The sequence below is a fragment of the Lissotriton vulgaris genome, chromosome 12, assembly GCF_964263255.1.
Source record: "Lissotriton vulgaris chromosome 12, aLisVul1.2, whole genome shotgun sequence".
Classification (NCBI taxonomy): domain Eukaryota; kingdom Metazoa; phylum Chordata; class Amphibia; order Caudata; family Salamandridae; genus Lissotriton; species Lissotriton vulgaris.
In genome coordinates, this window is record NC_141700.1 from 702527718 (window position 1) to 702546736 (window position 19019).

Here is a 19019-nt window from a genome sequence, read left to right on the forward strand (position 1 = left end):
ACAATTTTTATTTTAGAAAGTATACATTTGCAGGATGTTTAGACTCGGCTAGGAGAACCTTTGTATTAGAGATTTGTTAAGGTTAGCCAATAAACATGACTGCAGTGAAATGTATAAATGAAAAATTGTACATGATATGAAACTGTTATTTTAATGTTTTTAATTTTGTTTCATATTTTAATAAATACGGCCGGGAGGGTAACTCCCTCCCGCCTTCCAAAAGTTCAGAACTGCGTCCGTCTTCACATCCTTGGGGATTGTGTTGGGAGGGGGTGATAGGCATCCCGGCCATATAGAAAGTGTGCATGGAAGAGGACTGATGGGAGTCTAAACTACATAACGGTAGGTGTGTACATTTTGGAGCTTATGTACAAGCCCGTTGCACTGCTGATGCATCAATTTTAATATGGGAAAAAGTGACGCACCGGTGGTGCAAGGGGCTTGTAAATAAGCCCCTTTGCCTCATCCAAACCTCCTATAATTCTTGTGCAAAGTTGGGGAAGTCTACTTTGTAAAGGTTTTCACATTCAAATTGGGACTCTCGTGATCCTTTCAAGTAGTTTTCAGTCCCAACTAGTCGCAGCAAAGAAATATTGTAAGGTTGGATGAGAAGTTATGGAAGTAGGAGAAGTGGATTTGTAAAGGCTAACTCAGTGAAGTTGCAAAAGCATTGGCAGCAGTAAAAACGTATTTGAGTCAAGACAGTAAAATGATTAAAAAGAGATGTTGACGTGAGAGCAAAGAGAAAAGTATTGCCCTAAACTGATTTTTTTAAATGAAAGAATCTACAGAGAAGACATCTGTTGATGAGGGGAAAAAATGAAATTCAGATGCAGTGGAAAAAGTTGATTTGACCTTTTTAAGTTATTCAGCGGGTAATTAACAGGACACATGGAACTAGAATTAGGAAACAAAATATGTTTGAAATTATGAGAGTTACAATGGATTTGAATAGGGAGGCATTCACTATAGCTAAAATGTATGAAATTTAGGATTTTACTTTATGGAGAAAGCAGTAGCACAACTCATAGCTTACTTTTCTCTTCTATGAAGTTATGAATACAACACCGCTAATTACTGCAATAACAAATTGGTATCAATCCCAGGAGTGTGTCAGTGGCAGTCCTAATTTATTCAATTATTTCACAGTAATATATCACATAATTCCGCCAACATTTATACCGCATACCATGACTCCCCATTTAATACAACGCATGAGTCATTAGTCCGCAGTACCATCACTCCGCAATATTTTACACTGCATGTAACTTTACCACGCATGCCTTTACAACGCAAAAGCATGTGTGGTGAAGTTATAAACTTATTAACTTTACTTACCATACATATATATATATATATATATATATATATATATATATATATATATATATATATATATATATATATATATATATATATATATATATATATATATATATATATATATATACACTTAATAATGCATATGTATATAAAGATATATATTTTTTTAATTTTTACTTTTTATACATATTTTTTTATATATATATATAATATATTTTTTTAAATAACTGTTTTCACCCTAAAAACTAATCCCACCCAAGTCCCTTAAAATACCCCAGCACCCCAAATTACTAAGCCCCCCTTACTCCTTAAAATACCCCAGCACCATTAAAAACTAACCCATCCTGACCCTAGAAATACCCCTGTACCCCAAACCTATCCCTCAACCCTAAAAATACCCCTGTACCCCAAAACCCAACCCTACCCCTGAACCCTAAAATACCCCTGTACCCCAAAACCCAAACCTACCCCTGAACCCTAAAATACCCTGTACCCCAAAACCTAAACCTACCCCTGAACCCTAAAAATACCCCTGTACCCCAAAACCCAAACCTACCCTGAACACTAAAATACCCCTGTACCCCAAAACCCAAACCTAACCCTGAACCCTAAAATACCCCTGTACCCCAAAGCCCAAACCTATCCCTGAACCCTAAAATACCCCTGTAACCCAAAACCCAAACCTACCCCTGAACCCTAAAAATACCCCTGTACCCCAAAACCCAAACCTACCCATGAACCCTAAATTACCGCTGTACCCCAAAACCTTAAACCTAGCCCTGAACCCTAAAATACCCCTGTACCCCAAAACCAAACCTACCCCTGAACCCTAATAATACCCCTGTACCCCAAAACACAAACCTACCCCTGAACCCTAAAATACCCCTGTACCCCAAAACCCAAACCTACCCCTGAACTCTAAAATACCCCTGTACCCCAAAACCCAAACCTAGCCCAGAACTCTAAAAATACCCCTGTACCCCAAATCCCAAACCTAGCCCTGACCCCTAAAATACTCCTGTACCCCAAAACCCAAACCTACCCATAAACCCTAAATTACCCCTGTACCCCAAAACCTTAAACCTAGCCCTGAACCCTAAAATACCCCCGGACCCCAAAATCCAAACCTATCCCTAAACCCTAAAAATACCCCTGAATCCCACAACCCAAAACCCACCCTGAACCCTAATAAAACCCCCTACACCCCAAAACTTAAACGTACCCCCTTAACCCTAACAATACCCAAGCACCCCCAAAACCAACCCTCTAATCTAAAAATAACATACACTAAAAATACACTGTGCACCCCATAAACCAAACCAACCCTTAAAATACCCCTGAACCCCTAAAACATATACCCCAACACCCCCAAACTAAAACCATATACTTACCTTAAACTTAAATATTAAAAACCAAGGGGCAGATGTATCAAGATACCATTTTGCACTTCTCAAATAGCGATTGTTAAGGAATCGCTGTTTGAGAAGTGCAAAATTGTATGTATGTAGAATTTCGCTATTTATTAGCGATTCCTTAGAATTCCTTAATTGCGAGTAGCAAATTGCTAATCGCAATTAAGGAATAATTTCCCATTCATTTCTATGGGCCAGGAGGCCCATAGGAATGAATGTAAAATGATACTCAATTTGCGATTAGCAAATAGCTAATCGCAAATTGAGAATAATTTCAAGGGTGCAAGGGTGTCTTAAGGACACCCTGCTGCACCCCTGAATTTGATATGTGTACGCATATGGCGCACATACATGCCCTAAGGGCATGTATGAGCGTCATATGGCACCTTTAGAATTTAAAAAAAGTGCTTTTTGAAAAGAATTCGCAAGTTACCACCAACTACAAGTTGATGGTAATTTGCGAATTCTTAGTCAAAAATCGCAACACTGAAATGCTTGATACATTTCAAATATTAAATCGCAATTTGCCATTTCTTAAAAGCCTCGCAATGTTAAGGAATCGCTAAATTAGCGATTCCTTAATATTGCGAGGCTTTTTGAATGATGCATTCCAAATCCCGTTTTTTTTGTCGCAAACGCTGCTATTTTCCGAATCGCAGCGTTTGCGACAAAAAAAAGGATGATACATCTGCCCCATATACTTTTACCATTCATGCTTTTACAACAAATTTCGTTGTAAAAGCATGCATGGTAAAAGCATATAAATGTAATGGTATGCGTTTTAAAAGTATTGCGGAGTAACGGTACTTGCGTTGTAATGGTATGAGGAGTGAATGTATGCGGAGTGAAAATTGCAGAGTAAAGGTGTTTTATCCTTTCACAGAGGTGTTAGCATAAATGGCTTGTGGAGAAACCACATAGATGTTTAGGACTGTTGGCAAACTTTAAACACAGTGTATTCCGAATAATATTTATTGTTAAAGTTTATCTATGTTTAAAGCGTTTTGCAATGTACAGAGTATGCAAGCAAGTTCAATAGAGAGACCATTAATATATTTGCCTTGTGAATTAAGAAATCCATTAGCAGGGTACAAATCCATCTTTGACATGACTTTCTAAGAGACCCACGGTTGTAGAGTGACAACGATCTCTAGAACTTTGCAATATTGGCAGCTAAGAAGAAATTGAGATCAGAATCTATCAAAAGGTTTTTAATTACAGGCACTGTATATCCGATTTAAAAATGAAAACTTTTACCTTTGTAATTGCTAGCTCAGATCTCAAATCTAATATGGATTCAATTATGATTGTCTATAACACAAGTGGGCATTGGAAAAAATAAATTAATGTTTGTAAAGTGACTAATGAGGCATGGTAGCAATATAGAAAGAAATCAGATATGACTCATCAATGACAGAACACAAGTTAGTGATACAGTGAAATTATATCATAACCCCAACTACATCATTCTTTACACAGAAGCAGTATAAAATAAGGATCAATATTCAAAGCGACTATTGACTTTAACAATTCTAAGACATTTTGGATACTGGTAGAATTAGGCTGTGTGGGGGATCAAGGGAGGGATCAGAGATATTGCCAGATTTGCAAAGAGGTATCTGTAAAATATATCTCTAGACTCCACTAGGTTAGAGAAAATTATACTGGATCCAAAACCACAGGGTCTATCTCTGTTATACATGATCTGTAATCCTCAAGTGTTGACAGACCAACTGGTTTGTTCAGTAATGTTCTAAAGATTGGCATCTCACTGGTTAGGCAGAGCTACTGAAAGCTCCGTTCCAACTTGTCCGACATTGTGTGGTAATGGCAGCGTGCAGGATAGGAGAAAGAATAGTCAGTGTCTACAAAAAGAGCACAGAGAGACCTGATTATAACAACTATTATTGTAAAACTGTTTATCCACAAACTCCTCAGTATTTGCTTGAAAGGATGGAGCCAAATAACAGCATACCATCATGTCTGATTGGTGGTGGAAATGGTCATTCAGTAACGCAGAATGTTCTAAACTTCTCACAATGGGTTCTCCAATGTGATTCGTACAAATAGTTTCTTAATTGTTTCTTAACACCTGGACTGCAATTAAAACAAGAACCCAGGACAACCCAAGACACATGTTGCTATACAGACAAGCTGCATATTGGTGGAATATTTGTTTAAAATAAATATCAACAACCTTTGAAAATCCCTAATGTTTGCCAATATTGAATCCCTCATGTAGGGTCAACAGAAAGACCTGTGATGTATGGTGAAATATTGGTAGTACCTGCACTGTGAATGGCCATCAGAGGCCTCTTCATGTGTCTCCACATATGCTGAAGCAAATCATTGTAATCATTTGTCTAGCCGGGAGTCAACTCTGTGTTCTGAAAGACTATTATGAACATTACATTTGGCGCCTTCCCAACTTTCGAGGTGAAGGAATGACGGTTAATTCCAAAAGATGCATTCCTTAAAATGCCAGGGCTGTTGAATGAGACAGCAGATATTTGCGGATGTTTAAGCACTTGATGTTCATGGCTATGGACCTTACTAACAGCCCATCTTTTCTGCAGCTGCAACGACCAGCATATATATTGGTACAGTGGAGAGAGATGTGAATCAAGAGTCAATAAGGGTGCTGTCTACGGGGGCTTCGCTTCAGCACTGGCTGTCCTTGTGATAATAATCATTACAGTCACAGTACTTTTGCAGAAATCTAACAAGAAGCGGCATCAAGGAAGGTAAGGTAATAAACTTGTACATCATGCACAGTCAGAGGAGATAAGAATAAGTGTAAAGAATGCAAGAAAACAACAACAAAGAAGGTATTGCTGTGGTTTTTACCTCAGTAGTACCATCTTTGTTCTTAATTTTGTTGTTTTCTCACACAAAGGAATCCATTTTCCTGGTATATATGAAACATGAACTTTTCATTCGACAGTACCATTTGTTTATGCATTGTATGATGACCAGGTTCTGAGGAACACAGGGTCACCCCATTGATGTTTAATGTTCTGTTCATCTTGGACTCAAACAAATTGGACAAGGTTGTCTCGAAATATAGAAGTATTCCAAAGGATACAGAATTTGATGAAAACAGTAGACCTCTGATTCTTGAGGGTACAGATTGTCTCTCCTCCTTTCAAAGAATATTACTCAAGGATCTGTCTAGGAAACTGCTTTTCTTACCTCCTATAAAAGCTCAGGACCTGGCTCTCTTAGCAAACCTGTTCTAAGCTACTATAGTTTCGCACTTCTGCTGTACATAATGTCATCTCTGAATCCAAGAAAACATTTAACGTGCTTACTAACACAGTGAATTATTGCCCTGAGCTGCATTTTTAGCGTACTCCAGATGAGAACAGCAGCCATAATTTGATGGTTTCTGGCATTGTTAGATCGAATTCCTCAATTGTGAGGTTGCACTGTTTCAGTGACATTTGCAGGTTTGTTCTTGACTCAGGAAGGATAGATAGGACAAAGATCCTTCATATATATTGTTGCCTGTCATTCAAGGTGGTTAGTTTGCTACACTGAGTATCATTTATTCTTATCTCTCCTTCGCCAGTCAGTAATTACAATAAATTATTTGGAGACTGGCTCAGCTGTAAATGCAAAGCTCTATAAAGAATTAAGCAATTGATCCCTCAGCCTTTTTAATGCAATTGATCATGTTGATTTGAAATGGGTGCCCTGAAACAAGCATTTTTTCCTGAATTAACATTTGGTTGAAGGATTATCAATCTGCATGATATTTTTAGTGACGAATGTACTTCTTGCCTCTCCCTTCTTTGCTCTGCAGACAGATTTTAACCTGGGTCTCAGATCTGAGGTCTGTTGGCACCATGATACTGCTAGATATATCAACAGCATATATGACCATAGACAAATAGATCCTCTGTAAACATTCACTCTGAAAAAGGTCTCAGACACTCCTGCTAGGGCCTATCACCTTGTTCCCCCAAAATAATGATATGGGAAGTTTCTGGGGGCTCCTCATTGTCCCCTATATGGATCAAGTCATATATTGCAGCTTTTTCTCGTCTACTAAATGAACAGGGCTTTTGTTTTTTCTTGTTTGTAGATGGCATGTATCCTGTTGAACATTCAGGGGCTGGAAGAACCTTTAGTTTTATGATCCCTCTGACACTGGAGGTGGCACTTTTGTGATTAAGATAAACCTCCTGAAGACAACCCCTTTGACCATACGTTTGCCCAGTATTTGAGATTCCATCTTGTTGGGCCCTTTGTCAACCCTTCTCTGTAGGGGTATCAATAAATATCTTGGTTTTCTGATTAAGAGCCGTGTTTATCTCACCATGTTAGTGTTGCATCTAAAGCCCTGTTTATTTTCGTTTTGGAGTTCTGAATTGTGTCTTACCATTCTTACACATCTCTCAGGGTATTATAGTTGTACGGGGCATATTATCAAGGAACAACGTTATAATTATCACCCCTTTAGCGGCAGAAAATTGCTGCTAAAGCGGAAATAATGCGCTTGATAATATGTCGTAGAGAATTCCCATAGAAGCCCATGTTAACACCGGAACATGTGCTTCTATGGGAATTTACAAGGGCATATTATCAAGCCCATTATCGCCGCCTTAGCAGCAGTTTTCTGCCGCTAAAGCGGCGATAAATATAACATCGTTCCTTCGGTTTTCGAACACTTTTTACAAAGATCTTCCAGAAAATCCCCAGCCACATGGCTGTCTTATTGGCCTGCCCATCCTTTATCATTAACAGCTTCCTGTTTGTTTCTAAGAAACTAGTGTAAAGGCAAGAAATGGAAACTTCATATGGTAAACATGCCTCTTATAGGACTGCTTACTGCTGTGTTTGGGAGTATCAATATCAGTGTCATTTGTACCAAAGTTCTAACCTAGGGAAGAAGATGCTACACCTCACTGCCCGCATTTGAAATTCATGATTCATGTGGTCTGGTAAAGTTCTCAGCATCCTTTATTCTAGCGATTGTGGTTGTCACAGGATGTTTTATCTACCATGACATTCTATGTGTTTTTTCTAACAAGACCAGGTGTTTGGCTTTCCTTTTCCGAAATCCTCTGCTTTCTGACTTGGTATCTATCGACAGTGAGACCTTTCTTGCTAGTGCTGATAAATTACAGAGTGGAGAGAGGAACAACAAGGAAAACATTGGAAGTAGTTGATAACATGTATATCCGAGGACATTCTGCTTGCAACTAATATTTGGTTCATCTCGTTGCCAAGGAAATGATGGCATATGGCTTTAAGTATAGGAGAAAACGTAATAATACATCAATAAATCCAAGGTGAAAAATTTTACAACCTGAGTGGGTAGGAAGTGATTTGTGAATCATGTTTAAGAATTGAGGGTCTGATTTAGAGTTTGGAGGACAGGTTTCTCCTTCCCAAACACTATGGATTATCCTGTCTGCAAAATCCTCAAGTTGTACAGCATTTAGAGTTTGGCGGATCTTAAGATTTCCGTTTACAATCCCCGTTGGCTACATCGTGATGCTGTTGGAGAATGAAGATTGCATTGCCCATACTATGCAGGATGGAAGGTATATTTTCGTTTTTTTCTGTTCAGCACTGCTGGGAAAATCCTGGCGGTCAGGGACATGAAAAAGCAATAAAGACTCCTACACCTGGCGAGAAAACTCCAAGGGTGTGGGGGTCATTAGTTTTTACTTTCTTGGAGTTGTTTTTGAAAAATATAAACTTTGCAAAAATTTGATGAATGGTCATCGAAACCAACAAGTCCCGTCTGCCAATTGTTTGGTAGATTGAAAGGAACCTTTGTAATGGGGCTTCTTTCATTGTACAAAGATGAACCCTAGATCAGGGATCACCTTTAAATTTTGCAGATCGTAGTCAGTCAGAGTGAGAGAGCTAATGTCCTCCACCATCCTGACGGACAGAGTACCATCTACCAAATGTTAAATCAAGTTCTAATTTATCAATCCGCTTAATTATTAGGTGGCTGTTATTTATTCCACAGTGAGAGGCGTAGTACTGAAGAACAACGATGGTATGAAGACCCAGACGATTTGGATGTTAATGAGGGAATCACAATCAGAAACACTGGAGCTTTGATTTGGGAAGGTAATTGTCTATCACCTCTTAGGACATAATTTGAACTGGTAAAGAGTTAATGATACTTAGGTGATGAACATTCAATAAACCATTGGTTTAGACAATATGAATCTAATTATCATCCATTGAATCCCTGCTTAAGTAAATTTTCAAAAGACACACAAAAAGTAGATGTTTCAAATTATATCCCAGAACATGGGTGGGTTGAATAGTGTTGAAACGCTTACTGCACCGAGTAAGTATTGAAATTACATAGTAAGTACTTACCAGTTGTGGTAAATACTATCTGTTCTGATTTTTTACTCGAAACACAGGAAATAAAAAGTTTCCATAGGTAAGCTTCAGGAGATTTGAACTTTTGAAATGTTCCTCACGCAAATTATGTATGTTGCTGTGTTTAATGTGATCCTCAGAATTCCAATATGTCTAGTATGAAGGGATACCACACATATCAGAACTTTGCACCCCAATTGTAATCAGGGCACATGAATGCAATTATCATTCAATTGTTCATTTGTGGTTTACTTTATTAAAAAATATATTTTAGTACAGCCATGCAACATTACCATATATATGGAGATATCAATATATAGAGCTTCAGTAAGGTACCCATAGAAGCTAACATCAACAATAGACTTATGATTACATATCAATTACAACTTCCTTGATATAGGAAACATTGAAAATTGATAATTTACAAATATGAAATTTAGGTACTGCAGAACACCCATGTACCCAAACATGTGCAATCAATCCCTGTGGGAAAAAAAATATATGAGTCGAAAAATTACAAAATATTGTACTGAATCTTATATCTGCAACTGTTTGTCAATAAATTCTTCCTTTGTTTTAATAAATTAATCTCCTTTTTGTCTTGAAAGGATATTTCTGATTAAAGCTGGTAACGTTACCAATTTAATCACTGAAGCAATAATATAGGATGCAATCTGAATTTGCTATATTTTTGTATCACTATAAAATGCAATGTAACATCACCACTATCAATTAACTGAGTTTCAAGTGAAACAAATGAGAAATACTAACTGTCATAAATGTAAAATAGGTTTCAATATTTAACATGTTGTTGCAAATACTTTGTTTCAATATTGCAGCAGCGTTAGACTAGTCTAGACCACACAGACTAAATGAATAATATCTCTGAGGCATTACACATATAATCAGAAGGTTTGTGCAAAAAACAAGGCAGTAATTGGAGTGTGCAACAATTCAATAATTCACTGCAGCCAACTTCCAATATATTAAGAAACTACTATTCTTGTCTCAAACTTTTCATGGAATTTGCTAGTCCTTCTTTAAAATGCTTTCTCCTACTGTCACCCTCCCGAGATCTTCAGCATACTCTGATTGCACAACATTAATTTCTTTGAAACACACATGGTATCTTTTTCCCAGTTTCTCACAAATTCATTTCCCCTATTTTCAGACAGCTATCAGGGAAATGTGATGGGATTTCAATCCAATGGGATCTAAATGTCGTTGTCTAACTACAAATACCAACAGAGGGCAGTTGGCAAGTCACACTCATATAGAGATCATCTGCAGTGACTCTCTGCCCATAGCAAATATTTTGCTCCATAGGGACAAATTTGATAGCCTTATAGCCTAATGTCAAGGGCTAAACAGGTTTTTAAAGCCCGGAACCTGAGTTATAGTTCTGACCTGCAGGCAAGGGCGAGAGAGAGGGGACCTTTACCAACCGGTATAGCCCAAGGGAGAGGGCTTATAAGGTATTAGAACATTTCACGAACTGAGGGATGAATGTTGTAAAATAAAATGGGAGAAACATGAAAACAAACATTAGAATGTTGGATCTCCAGGTGTCTACCAGACATTATAAGCCCAGAACTACTTGATTGTCTTTAATGGAGCTCTCAAGATTCTAATGTTCTAATGCATGTTACATTACAATAACTCAAAGAATTTTTCAGAAAGTAATATGGCATGTCAAGCAAACTGGTATGGGTTTTAACAAGACCTCATAGAATTCTTCACCTTTCTTAACGTCTGCCTTTCAGTTCCATGGTCTGCAAAACATATTGACCCTGATCTATAAAGGTAACTTACACGTTTGAATATGTTTACTACTTTTCGGTCTTCACAAAGTGCACTTTTGTAGTTACTTACACTTTTGAAGTCAGGCCATCACTACACATGACTAACCACGGGTTCTGCAACACCCTCCCATACAAAATAATGGAGATAGGAACTTGCTACAAAAATGCAAGATATTACAAAAGTGTAACTTACAAAAAGAATTAAACTTACTCAAAAGTGTAATTTGTGTATATAGTAAATAGTACTTGTGAGTAAGTCTTGTAGTAGTACTGTAATATTACAAAATGCACTACAAAGTGCAGTTTGTGAATCTGGCCCTTGGGCTGGGAGTCTCCAGGAAGAGTGAGAGTGGAAAATCAAAAGTTACATAGAGTTCACAGTAGGTGACCTTCAGGTAGCAATTATGAGAGTCAGAGCTGTGTTACACATCAAGTAGAACTCCACAGGACTAAATCTGTGTTTGCGTGCAAGTTGAATGTAAGTGATTGTGCTAATGGTGGTGGATTAGGGATGCTCCTGATGTAGCATTTTAACATTAGAAATAGCTTATACTGACAGAAAATGTTAGGATTCTACTCTGCAATAAATGCATATACCAAAAATAAAATACCTCCACTGTTAGACATGCTTACAATTTACTGAGGGCTTAATTTATGAGGTTTTGCTGTAGCGCAGCGGCACAGGCCTTCCTGCTGTGCTGCCCTACGGCAAAAGAAAAGGGCAGGAATTTCTGTATCTATCAGATACAGCACATTCCTGTACTTTTTCCCTGTACCGCCACACAATGGGCTGCTGTGCACCAACGCAGGAATCTGTGCACCATGGTGCAAGGGTGCCTGCATTGCTGGGTGATTATTCTTGTGCAGGAATGGAAACCTTCCTGAGTTATGAATCCCAACGTACCCCATTATAGGCCTAGGTAGTTATATGACGTTTTACCCACATCCGTCCTACCATTGTTTTACATAAGAGGGTTGGTGCTGACCTTTTACCTATTTAGGAGCTACTTGACTGTCTTTTGTTTTTTTCCGAAAACTAGCCTCATGTATTATGCATGAGGATTCTCAGTATCACAGCAGGATTGCCATCTTCTGCATAATAACTCTGTATAAGGGTTATCTCTATTGTTATCCTAGCCCGACATGCCCACAGTACACTTCTAGGTAGAACCCCTGAGGATACCTTTCGGGTATATCAGCACTACATCTTCGCTGGGCAAACCAGAGAAGAAAAGACTTGCATGCTGACACACTGACGCAAGACGCTGAGGTACCTGCATGCAGTGATCAGACATCTCTTGCGGGGTGTCCATCTCGAGAACAAGATGGGGTCCTTTGCTCTCCCATATCAGGTAATGGAGTTGTCTCTATCCTAAGGGGATTTTTGGCTATACACCTACATACATGCTAGGTAAAATTAGGAACATCTAGTTAGGGTTGCATCGTAGGAGTACGCATTATTACTGTTATGCAAATATTTGCCTACATATATTCATTGTTTTAGCACTATGGTAGAATTCTCCCTTTTCTTTACCCTATTGGTGCTCATTTCCATCTTGAGCTGTTTATGTCTAATAGTTGTTGCAGCACACTTATTATATACTAGAATGACGCTGGTTAAATAAATACGTATTGAAAACGTCCCCACCCTTTATTGTGTGTATCTCCGTGAGACAAAGTAAGCACGTGTGACTGAGCAAAAAGTACTGTACTGTTTCCAGGATTCCTGAGGGGTCAGGGTTGTCATGTTCGATAGTTGCCAGAAACTATTCGCTCCATGGTAAGAGGTGCTCATAATGGCACTGTGAGCTAGCTGGTCTACAGACTAACATATTCTTTGGGGGTGCCTGGAATAAGTCTGGACACCAATCCCTTAGTTTATGTTGTATTAAACGTGCAAATCCTATATAGATTTGTAGGAACTATACAACATGGTGTCGCCAACTTTGGTTTGGTTCTTATTTAACGGTCAAATCTGAGAAGTTCAGTCGTGTTTTCTCAGAGACCCCTATTCACATTTACATAGAGATGTCTGGTGTTGGAAGGGAAAATCTGCTACAGCTGAGTAGGCATATCCTATGTATTGACTCTAGGGTTATTCAAGCTTGAAGGACTATAGTTCCCTATTTTATTTATTTATTTGCGGGTTTGTAAAGCGCTTGAATAAACTCCCGAAGGAGTATCTCTGCGCTCAAAGACAGCAGAAGCAAGAGCCAGGACAATAACAACAGTACAAGACCAATTTATATTGTGCATAAAACCTTCTCATTTTCCTTGAAACCCTTTCAACAATGTTTGTCAAAGAGAACGCTGCACCAGCATTACATGCAATTGCAGCGTGAGATGTGGAGCAGGAAGGTGCTTAGACATTTCAGAAAATTTCAAAAATGCACTTACTTTAAATCTAGCAGAGTTTGGAGTTTCAGCATTAGGTGGGACTGTAACATTTGTGATTGAGACACACGAATCATTCAGGACAGAGGCATTATATTCATGGGTACAGGGAAGCACACATAGAAAATGGAAAAATAAGGAGAAATAAAGATGTTTCTGACTCCCTTACGCCTCCTCAGGGGAGGCTTACGTTTTTGGCACAGCCTCAAATTCATGATTTTTTGTACATTTTGGGCAGTGTCAAAAAGCCATGGATGTTGCTGAAAAAGCCCCTTGTATGCCCAGTTTTCAATAACGATATTTACAAGGCAGCATTAAGCCAAAAACTGGCTCTGTGCTGCCTTGTAAATATGGAGCACGCTCCGACGCCATGGAACGTCTCAAAATGAGGCCCTGAATGCGTTATTGCTCCCCCATACTGATTTCATCAACTTTGAAAAGCCCTAACACTGCAACATGTTTTTCATTTGTTCATAGTGTACAGCCTAAATGTATGTGGTTTGACACTAGGAATTGTGCCAGTGTTTACTTGATGCAAAAAAACAAAAAGGAACGGTGTGTCCAATAGTAACAGTACTGATTAAAGTACAAACTGCTAGATTGTTATGTTATGTTACCAGGGTATTTATAGAGCGAGCAGCTACTCGGAGGAGTGTCCCGGCGCTATGTGGGTGTAACAGAGCTAGGTAAAGTAAGACAACGCAAAGGCTATTGCTGGAACAATCAAGTTTTTAGGGACTTCCTGAAAGATAGAAAATTTGCATCTGTCTTAGAGTTAGCGGCATACTGTTCCAGAGTTTGGCAGCTTGCACCTGAAAAGTTCGGCCTCCTATTCGAAAGCGGAGGAACACTGAAATGCGTGCTAGCAACAATGTCGAAGAGCGCAGAGTGCGCAGGGGATGGTAGAACTGGGCTCTTTTCCTAAGATAAGGGGCTCCAGTGTCATGTAGGGCCTTAAAGGCCAGGACAAGGGCTTTGAATTGAATTATCTTACGGATCGGGAGACAATGAAGAGATTTCAGGTGGGAAGACATCCGAGTCATCGGGCTGTGTAAGAGTATCGCCCTGGCTGCAGCATTTTGGACCACCTGTAGATGGGTGAGTAGGTATTCCGGTAGTCCGGGGTACAGGATGTTAACAAAGTCCAACCTGGATCCGATCAGGGCATGGACCACAGTTTTCCTGTGGGGGACCAGGAGGAAGGGCAAAAACAGCTTTAGCATTTTCAGGAGGCCGAAGCATTGTCCGGCTACTGCTTGAATCTGTGATTTCATGTTTAGAGTGTCCTCCATTTTCAACCCCAAGTTTTTAACTGACCTAACTGAGGTTGAAGGGGAAGGCATTTCCTTAGGCCACCAGTTGCACTACATATTGTTAGGGGGCAGACCAAAGAATTTAATTTCAGATTTTTCGGAATGGTATTTCAGTTGATGTAGCTGGAGCCAGGCAAACACCTCAGATAGACAGGAGTTGATCACTTACCCTCTGAAATCTGCGTCCTCGTCGCAGGTAAAGAGCAGCTACGTATCGTCAGCATACAACTCTATTTTTGATCCGTGGTTCTCAGCCAAATTCGCTATGGGAGACGTGTAAATGTTAAACAATGTAGAGCTAAAAATATAGCCCTGTGGGACTCCCACCTTTAAGGGGGAAATGGAAGCCAAAAAAGGCGGAGCCCAGACTGTTTGTTGGCAGTCCAATATGAAAGAGGGAAACCACTCGAGTACCGTCCCCCCGAAACCGGACTCCTGGATCCTCAACAGGAGTCGGTCATGAGGGATGGTATCAAAGACGGCAGATAAATCCAAGAGCATTAGTACGGCTTTGCTGCCCCTGTCAAGGGCATCCTAGATAGCATCCAAGATTTCTAGGAGCACCGTCCGTTTAAGTGCTGAAATGTGACCTGAATTGTGGGGCACTTGCAATGTGGGCCTTTTTTTTAAATTGAATTGAAATGTCCAATTTGTGGAGAAAGCTTTAATTTTATAGAGGAGTTTATGTGTGGAATGCCCTCCCGAATACTCTGCATATGGCCGGCAAAATTCCACTGGTGGACTCCCCTTCAGATGTATAAAATGCCCTAGCAAATTTGAGGATTTTTCATTTCCTCTTCAGTTTCAAACAAGCCCCTTAGCAAGCATTTACAATCCAACAGATATGGTATTTACTCATTCAATAAGGCTAATCCTATCAGTCAGTGCATGATTCTTTTTTTTCTATTTGGGTGCCAAGGTAATTCCATTGCACTAATAATGATCTGAATAAAAAGTACCATGATCTGCTGCTTCCAACAGGTGATTGATTACTTATTTTGTTCTCTATCATTAACAGATCAAGTGGGCAGCAGCTATTCTTCCACCAAAGAGAAATTCCGGCCTTCTTTAGATAAGGTGGACACAACTTTACAGGTATTTGCAGTGTTTTGGAGATCAAGTTAATCAAATGTTATGTTTTATTTTATGTATTAACATGAAAAAATCAAGGACACACCCACCCCTACATGTAGTCTAATAGGAGCACTAGCCTTTAGGTAAGAGAAACCTGCTAGGAAGCATAGATCTGGATTACCTTCCTAGTCCACAATTCTTATTTTACATGCATGTGTTCACTCATTAGGTGGACCAGGCACTAGTTGCTTTCTAAAGGGCAAGAAACCCACATGCAGCAAAGACCTACAGGAAAGACCGAGCAGCGGTCAGTTAGCTGTTACAGGATGTGCCTGCAGGTACATTGAATGTGTGGCTCCTGAAGCGCAGTCAGTGTCTTGGCAGTGGCTTTGTGGGTGGCGGCTGCTTGAGACTGTATCGCCTTGCAATATCATGTTCCATGGAGTTTCCCAGATCCTCTGTACCACCTCCAAATAGTTGCCTTCAGTGGAGCATGAACCTCTCAATAACTGACTATTTAATAAGCAGTTACAAAATGTCCCACACACTTTTTTGCACACTTGCACTGGTCTATGACATGGTACAGGCATAAGCACAAAGGCATTAACTTTGGGATGGAGAGTCATGGAGCTTAACTCACAGTTCTACACATCGACACACAAACCAGAACACAGGATATCTATAGGTTTTGGCTCATTAGACTCACCTCACAATCCCCCATATCAGCATAGGAAATTAGCATCAGATTCCTACAGGATGTGGGTTTCAGTGACTCATTCACAGGTCTGTGTCATTAACACTGTAAATCGGACATGGGACTCTTATTACAGTGTGTAGATTTACGTGACTAAACTCTTGAACCTTCAAATCAACACAAGAAAGTGGGCATAGGATTTCTTCAGATTGCAGACTCTTTGGACTAGGCACACAGCCTGCATACAACAGAAGGAACAGGGCACTGGGGTGGAATCACAGGCCTCTACATTACAGGAATGGGATTCAGACAGTGTGTGCTCTCTTTAGGCTGAAGTTAATGAATTCCCTTTTTTATATATCTGTAGGAAACAAAGATTATTGTTGCCCTTTCCCCTATTTCTTAACATGTTGTCTTTGATCAAGTCGACTGTAGTTAGAGGTCCACCATTTTTAAGCATGATAATGACATTACAACATGATAGTTAATGATTACAAAGTTGTGTATGAGTACATATCAGGGTTATTTACATCACACCACCTTAAATACTCGATTAGCTCTCCTATGGGCACAACATCTGCATTTACATAGGAAGCACTTTTGATCTTACATCTTCTCTCTCCCACCCTTTAGCAAGTCTTACTCAATTTGTATGCCTTCTATTCCTACCTGATGAGTACAGGCCTCAGCAAGGCCTGCTGGTGCGAAAAGGGTTCGCCCTTCTGTACACAAAGTCCTCAGACTACATAAGAAATTGGCACGGAAACTGGAAATACAAAAACAAAGTTTAATAAACCTTTAAAGGTGGTACTACAGCCCACACAACACTCTACAGTATTGTACAAGGTAGCACAAAGAACTCGGACACGCGGTCCCCTTTTATACACAAAGAAGGGGCTCATAGGTGGGCGGTTACAACTTGGGAAGCATGATTTACAGCCTTATATGGACATTTCTCAAACATGATCGATACATGGGTGGAGTTAACGGTTCATGAAGCCCCTCGAATACACATTCCAATCCCCTCTAAGCAGGAACAGATGTTATAAGTACTGGGCATGCGCTAGATAAGCTGGAACTATTTATAGCCTGTTGCTGGGCAAACTCCAGGGGTGACGGTCAGTGAGGTAGGACCTGCCTCATGGCGAGCACATGGCAGAATGTAGCCTATAAGATGGATGCCGGAAAACAAGATGGAATCCGGCCGTACATTCAAGTGTGAGCGGGAAAACTACAATAAAGACACAATAGCATGTCTTCAGCGAATGCTTAACATTATCGCTGTTTTATTTACAACATACCTATGCGACAATTCCATTCCCTGTCTCTAAATAAATCATAATCACCATTCCTCCTCTTTTTCTTCCTCAGTATTTTAGTCTTTCTCCAGTACACTATTCTTTACCATACAATATGCCATCCTCTTTTTGCACCAATTGCAAACCTCTCCCGTGCCTTCAGTGTGAGCTATCTTGTAGAGCACTCAAATACTTTGTAGCTAGGGTGGTGCTATATAAATCACATTCATAGTGTCGGAAGGTATGAGTGTGTATTTTATCCAGAATATGTGTAATTCACGCACACATGATGCACCTCTGTTTGTGAATGATGTAGACATTGATGGGTTTTGAGTCAGCAGAAGTGGGGAATTGCCAAATGTGTAGCTTACATACTACTTTGATGGGACTGGTCCATTGTCAACCAAAAGGAGTACACGACATCCCCTACACATCTATAGCATACAGACCTGGTGATCCTTTAAGTGCTTGATAAATTAAACTTTACCTGTCACAGGAGACAAGCAGAGGCAATAGTTATGAGAAACCATTGTGTCCCTACACATCACTCTTATTTTTTGCACAGTCTATACCATACATTTTCATATATTCTGAAATAACCCATTTCTTTGGAAATAAAGTGTTGTGCTTTTATGTTTTGACAGATAACAATCCAGAGGCCTGAGGTTTCTGCTAATCTCTCCGATATCTAAGAATCTTATGATTTTTTGGTTCGATTGGAGTTGCACAGGAACGAAACGTTAGAGAATATGAGGAACCAAAGTAATGATGCCAGGGTTTGGCAACAAGCTGATCCTCCTGCAGAGATGGAACTAGCTCCTGAGAGACTTCTGAAGGTTGATCCAATGGACCAGTTTAAGGACTTCCCTTTTCAAGACAATGATGTCTGAGATGGTCATGCTCTAATAGGGTCGTTCATACACTCCTCCACATCCTCCCTCTATCCATGGCGCTAGAACGTCCTTTTCTATTTTACATACAGCAAACTAGGGTTGTGTGGCAGTCACTTTCTTCTGCACAGTGAGCTGATTGTATGGATAAATGTTGACATCACAGACTGAAGCTTTGTTTATGTGTAACTTCTGAGGCTGAAAATAAAAATAAAATCATTAATTTGGTATCATATCAGTATCAAATTGTTCTTTTAACCCATACGTGTAATTTATTCATGGATACCTAAGTTATGTAGGATAATCAAGTTAGAAGAACAGTGGTCTGAAAACTGCTCAAATGTAAACCTTTAGCGGGCAGGTACTGGGTCAGCAAGAAAATTAGAGACACAGATGGCAAGAGGATGAAACATTCACTGGTATTGATAACAATGACTGTTAAATCTTGTATATACGACGATA

The 19019-nt window shown here is 39.5% G+C and overlaps 1 protein-coding gene across 1 annotated transcript in view; it reads left to right on the forward strand.

The window, feature by feature from the left end:
- LOC147678039 (uncharacterized) overlaps positions 1-18790 on the forward strand; it is a 360244-nt gene extending 341454 nt beyond the window's left edge. Inside the window, exons 10-13 of the mRNA XM_086945608.1 lie at positions 5312-5479; positions 8725-8828; positions 15620-15696; positions 18312-18790. Coding sequence (XP_086801734.1) covers positions 5312-5479; positions 8725-8828; positions 15620-15696; positions 18312-18359 — 397 coding nt within the window. The 3' untranslated portion in view covers positions 18360-18790. The remainder of the gene's footprint in view (positions 1-5311; positions 5480-8724; positions 8829-15619; positions 15697-18311) is intronic.
- The last annotated feature ends 229 nt before the right edge of the window (positions 18791-19019 follow it).